This window comes from Castanea sativa, chromosome 1 (genome assembly GCF_040712315.1).
Source record: "Castanea sativa cultivar Marrone di Chiusa Pesio chromosome 1, ASM4071231v1".
NCBI lineage: Eukaryota > Viridiplantae > Streptophyta > Magnoliopsida > Fagales > Fagaceae > Castanea > Castanea sativa.
The window spans coordinates 72,722,768-72,728,762 of record NC_134013.1 but is presented as its reverse complement, the minus strand read 5'-3'; the positions used below and the strand labels follow the sequence as shown (position 1 = coordinate 72,728,762).

The following is a 5,995-nucleotide window of genomic DNA, read 5'->3' as shown; positions in this document are numbered from 1 at the left end:
TTTTCTCTTTCTTTTAGGTTACAAAAAGGGAGATCCCCACTTTCTGTCTTAGATTCCCCCTTAAATACTACTCTCTTGAATACCTTTTACACGTGTTGCTTTACCTCCCCTTTAACCTAGATATTTCTTTTCCCAGTGCCTTTGAATAGTAACCAGAAGTTTCTCTTCCACTGTTCAGGTGTCACTTCCCCATCAATGCGGCCAGGGTGGTAGGTGCAGGGTCTTTAATGTGGAGGTAGCAGCCTTTATCTTTGACATTTCTTCAACACCAGTGCTTCTGGGGCATTCTAGGGTTTACCCCTTTTAACCATTGGTCTTAACCGTGTCATCCCCTAATCTTTATTGCGAAGCCCCGAGTTCTTCGGTGTCCGTCCGAGGATAAGTTCACCCTCGGCTGGATCCTCGGACCCTCGGCGGGATCCTCGGACCCTCGGCGTATGGGCCGACCCATAGTACCAACAAATTCTAAACCCAGTAGCAGGTCGGCCTTCCTTAACACGGCCCAAAAGGCCCACATTCTCATCAGGATCTTTTCACCCCCCACAATATATATATATATTGTGTATGAAATGTAAAATAGTAATGTAAATATTTCATAACTCAATATGTGCTTTAATCAAAAGTGTATTTAATTAAAATTAAACAATTATGAGACAAGATTGACAACAGAGAGAGAGAGAGGCAAAGTGTTTCTGCAACTATATGGGAGACTTGGTGGTGTGGTATATCAACAAAACTTCTGACTTTTCAATTTTTCTACTGTTGTGGTACAAGTAAGCTCTAGAGGATATGTTATGATGAAAATTAGAATTTTTTTCCATTTTATTTGTTGAGGTAATTGTTAAAATACCTATGTGTTCATTTTAAAGATACTGGAGGTTTAATTATTGTAATTTGTTGACATATATATTTATAGATTGTATTTTATTTAAATAAAAATTATTATTTTTATACTTTCTTAAATATGTATATTATCAAGTATGGGGGCCAAAATGATAAGGTTATTTAAAAATTTTCAAATTGTTTAAGATATTTTTTTAAAAAATTAATTTTTTTCAAATATTTGGGTCGGGGGTACGAGGGCCCCTTGGTCCTCAAGTGGCTTCGTCACTGTGTACGCTTAAAAGATGGTATTTGAATCTCATCCAAAAAAATTGAAAAAAGATATAAAAAAAAAATTAAATAAATAAAGAGGTGGTGTTTGAAAGGCACATGATTCTGTCCTTCCGGAATAATATATTTGGTCGGGGAAAATTTAAATTCTCTACAGTCCATCATACCTTACAAGATGGAATGGCCGGCCTGTCATACAAATTCTAAGGATTGTAGTTTATAGCTAGTTAGGTTGAAAGGATATGGAAAATACTAGTTCAGTACACAAAGCACTGTTCTTTAGAATTATGTAGTTGGACATAATAAGAGGGCTAGTAAGAATTATCATTTAAATGATTCTTTTATTGAAAGGAAAATGAGCTCCCATACACCTCTGAGCCAAGACAGCCTAAACCCATGACCGTGAGCCCATCACCCTCACCGTCTTCACCATATGGTCTATGTTAACTGCACTAAATTACGTGAAATGTCCAAGAGGAAGCTTCATTTCCAAGTGGTACCTTGACTTTTATATGTCTTTGGTAGTCTATTTCGCATAGACATGACCTCTATGCCATGCCATTACCTTCTGATACTAGCAGGGGGGCAAGTATTAAATAGACCCTTCAATACCAATTACCAAAGTTGGTGAATGGGGCACTTTTTTCTTTCCATTTTAACAGCTTGGTTGCCATCTGGAAAATGGTATTCATCATGAGGGGCTTATGGTTCTTTTCCTTCTACACCTTTACAGTGTGGATATTAAACTTGCTTGGACAAAATAAAATTCCTACAGCTTGCAAAAAACGAGTGATGAATATCAAAGCTTTTCACGTGCATTTAAGGCCAATTTGCATATTTCCAAAGCTATTTCTGGCTATAGAGCATTTGATCACTTTTATTCAACTGGTAAATGAGAGAGAGAGAGAGTCTAGAACGCCAAGTGTATCTTGTGATATAAGTTATGATAATTGATTTTTCCCTTTCAAATGGAAATAGACGAATTAAACAAGAACAATAAATTTCTTGCCAAGTAAATATCGACATACATGAATTGAATTCAAGTTGCACTTAATATAAAATTTTGTTAATATTACGGTTGTTTCTAACTTTTGATTAAACTAGAAATTTTCAATTATCAACATTAAATTACATGTTTTCTACCTACTTTACACAATTACACTACATTTTGCCTTTTCATTTCACTAAATTTCACATTAATTGAGTGTTATTTACTACTTAATTTACAAGCTCAGTTTTATAATTTTAGAATATAATATAAATACTTGAAATATAAAATATGTAAAGATTATAGAGTATAAAAGTATAAGAACATAATAAAATCCAATGGTATATTTATTTAAACGTTTATTCTAATGAAAAGTTATTATAATATTAACCATAGTTAAATCAAGTGCATTGGACCTATAACCTATAATAAACTTCCTTTTAAATGAATCTAGAAATAGAACCTAATCTGCATTTATTGTTTATGGGTTACATCTCTTAATTCATTGGTTTGGTCAAATATTGCAAAACAACAAGAACAAAGAATTTCTTGCATGCTTTCTCAAAAAAAAAAAAAAAAAAAGAATTTCTTGCATGAATTTTCCCTATTACATTTTACATAACATGAAAAGCTTACATTTTAATTAATTAATATCTTGCTTCCCATAATTACCTTACTTTAAAAAAAGTATATATTACATAAATTAATGGAGTATTAATTGATGTAAGGTCACTTGTGCCCTTAAGACACTTGTCTACAATGCCTAAACATTATGTTGTGCTATAAACTAAGTAGTTGGGTATTTATTGCTCAATAACTTCACACATAAACTAGTTAACCTAAAAAAACAACCTCAAATTAAATCATCCTAAAAAGAATACTTTTAAGTGATTTATTCAATAGTATTTGGTATTAATATGCTCTCCTATACTTCTATAAACGTTTAATTCGGTGATGAATATGCTAGCTATCTCACTTACTTTTGGCATGCAAAATTTAATTCTACAAGTTCTTTTCTTCTTTCTTTTATTTTGGAAGTAAATATATGAAGAAGATGAAATTTTCATCGAAAGGTCTCATGTCCATCACACAATCGGTAGAAATAATAGAAGATTGGGAGTCCGAATTCCGATAGTATATATAAACAAAGAAATGTGGATTTGAACCCTAACTCTTTTCATAAAAGAAAAGAAACAATGTCAATAAACTACAAAGCTTTTAATAGTAGAATTGAATTGCCACCATAAAATTTAGATATCTTAAATTGAAATTTAGTTTGCGTTTCTATTTTCTAATCAAGCTATTAAATATAAAACATTTCATTAGGGGCAGATACAAGACTGGAAATTAATTTTATTCTTAATCAAGACATTTTAACACAATAATGGGAAATTTACACTTTTGCTCTAGCATTAAAGCAATAAGAAACTCCTTCTGTCAAGGCAACTATTAAATTCAATCAGTTCAAGACCTAGAACAAAAAAGATGCCCCAAAGCAACAACCATTTTAGAAAAAATTAGCATTGTCATCTAATGAGAAATCACTAAGGAATTCTTTCCCTTGACTAACACCTTCATCAAACAACCAATTTTCAAGCAATGACAATGGCAAAGGCTTGCTTTCATCTTGGAAAAGGCTTGCCTCCGGTGACATAGACTGTGATGTATCCGAATGTGAAGAGTCAAAAGACTCAAACCCAAACAGAGATTCAAATGTCTCAGATTGTTCAATCCCATTGTTTGCCTTACTTGGAGTCCCTTCACTGGATACTGAATCAGTCCCACTCATGTTGTTTAAGGAATTTTGAGTTATAGCTGAGTTACTCCTAGCTGACTTTGGTGAATTTCTCACCCAACCTTTGAGCAACCGGGCTATATTCTCAGTGCTAGATGCATAGGTTGACGAATGAGCTGCTGGCTTTGTGTTAGACAAGCACCCAGTAGAGGGCTTCAATTCAGACAAGCCAGAGTTTCTTAGCTTCTCTGGGGAAAGGGCCTCACTAAGAGCTTGCTTGGCCATGTGGATATCTGTTTGGAGCCTTCTCTCCCACTGACCTCTGGTGAGTGATTGTGATGGTGAAGAAAACCCATCTTTTGAATGGCCTTCTGCGCCTGATTGAATCTTATTGAGCTTCTTCTTTAAATGCGTGTTCCAATAATTTTTAATGTCATTATCAGTTCTCTGTGGGAGGTATGAAGCTATGGCAGCCCATCTGCACCATAATTAATGTGCCATAAATTAAAAAGAATCCAAACACTTCAACAACAAACAAATTAATACTTTTTTTTTCTTTACAAATATTTCTTTAGCCAGTGATCATTAAACTAATTCTATATTTCTTTAAGTTGCTTACAAATTAATACTATATATATTTTAGCTAGTTAGGTGGACACTAAACTAAAACAACCCTCATCTATTCTTTTTGGGATTAGAACTTAAAAGTTTTTAAATTAGAAGTACTTAATCACAAAGAGAGAGAGAGATGTTACCTATTGCCCAAAAGAGCTTGAAGGTGGATTATCATCTTCTCCTCATGGTCAGTAAAGTTACCACGCCTGATCCCTGGCCTGAGATAATTAGTCCATCTAAGTCTGCAACTCTTACTACATCTAAGCAACCCTGAAAACCCACATATGGAGAAGATATCAATACAAGTAATATAAGATCATCCAAAGCAAAGTTACCCAAACAGGCATCTCAAACTAAACATAAACCTCTTACAATCATCTAAGAAAAGAACAACAACAAAAAAAAAAAAATCATCTTTTATGACATTTCCCTAATGATAACCCAAAAAAAAAACACTATTCAAATCAAAAAAAAGTTTGCTCAAAATAGAAAAACAAAGAAATTTAACCTGTATTGGTAGGAACAGCCCTCCAATTTCCAGGACCATGTTCTTGAATATAAGAGACTAATAAGATATCTTCTTCAGGAGTCCATGGTCCTTTCTTGACTCCCTCTTTATCACAACAAGGAGGCCTACCCATTTCACACCTTGTTTTTTCTCTTCTCTGCTTTACACAAAAAGTCTTCTGAAATTTTCTTCAGCTAGGTCTTTCTTCCTCTCTGAAGTCCTAGTTCTATTAATTTTCTTTCTTAGATGAGCAAAGACAAGTGTCCAAGGCCAAGGTCTGTTGGTCCTGTATAAATAGAAAAAAAATGAAGCTATAAGGAAGAGGTGGGGAGAGAAACGCTGACCTAAAGAAAGCAAAAAGGAAGCCAAAGAGTCAAAAGGTGACAGCAAGAGCATTAACTCAAGGGAAAGCCAAAGTCAGCAGCTGTGACAATACCCTCTTCTTCTGCCTCACAAAACCGCGTGGCATTCAATGTGGCTGCACTGGGTGAAAACCCTAAAACCTGCTTTAAGTCTCTAAACCCCACATGTCATGAATAATGACTTCAAACTTTGCTGGCTGACTCTAGTGAACAAAATAAAAAACCTAAACCTCCACGGCCATTTAGTAATATTGATCTAAATGATTTAAAAATATATGTAATTTTGTTTAAATACTGAGTCCGTTTGGATAGAACTTATTGCTGAAAACTGAAAACTGAAAACTGAAAATACTGTACAAAAATAATTTTTTAATGTGTAAAAATTACTGTTCATCCCAAAAAGTACTGTTCATTGGCCTAAAATCACTGTTCATGGCCAATGAACAGTGACACATGCGCGTGGAAAAAAAAAAAAAAAAAAAAAAAACTGCCCAGACGTGGACGCAGCCTCCTATCCAAACGCATTCACTGTTTAAAATATCCTACTAAACTCTTAACTAGCAACTCTAAGCAAGTTTCCACAATCAAAAAATTGACTTATCTTTCTCTCAAAAACAGAAAGAATTTAATGCTCTCTTTCTGTCATTGAGACCTGTTTACTAGTATAATGATGA

At 34.0% G+C, this 5,995-nt stretch overlaps 1 protein-coding gene across 1 annotated transcript; it reads right to left on the bottom strand.

The window, feature by feature from the left end:
* Positions 1-3,350: 3,350 nt before the first annotated feature.
* On the bottom strand, positions 3,351-5,228 carry LOC142643430 (myb-related protein 306). The gene is made up of 3 exons (XM_075818055.1): positions 4,960-5,228; positions 4,592-4,721; positions 3,351-4,314 (listed from the first exon to the last, which is right to left on the bottom strand). The coding sequence occupies exons 1-3, from the start codon at positions 5,090-5,092 to the stop codon at positions 3,609-3,611; spliced, it is 969 nt and encodes a 322-aa protein (XP_075674170.1). The 5' UTR covers positions 5,093-5,228; the 3' UTR covers positions 3,351-3,608.
* Between the last annotated feature and the right edge of the window lie 767 nt (positions 5,229-5,995).

Excerpts from the sequence above, each read along its gene's own strand:
- LOC142643430 (XM_075818055.1), bottom strand. The coding sequence starts at position 5,092 with ATGGGTAGGCCTCCTTGTTGTGATAAAGAGGGAGTCAAGAAAGGACCA. Across the intron at positions 4,722-4,959 it reads GGCTGTTCCTACCAATACAG|GGTTGCTTAGATGTAGTAAG; the intron begins GTTAAATTTCTT and ends GTGGGTTTTCAG. Across the intron at positions 4,315-4,591 it reads CAAGCTCTTTTGGGCAATAG|ATGGGCTGCCATAGCTTCAT; the intron begins GTAACATCTCTC and ends ATTATGGTGCAG.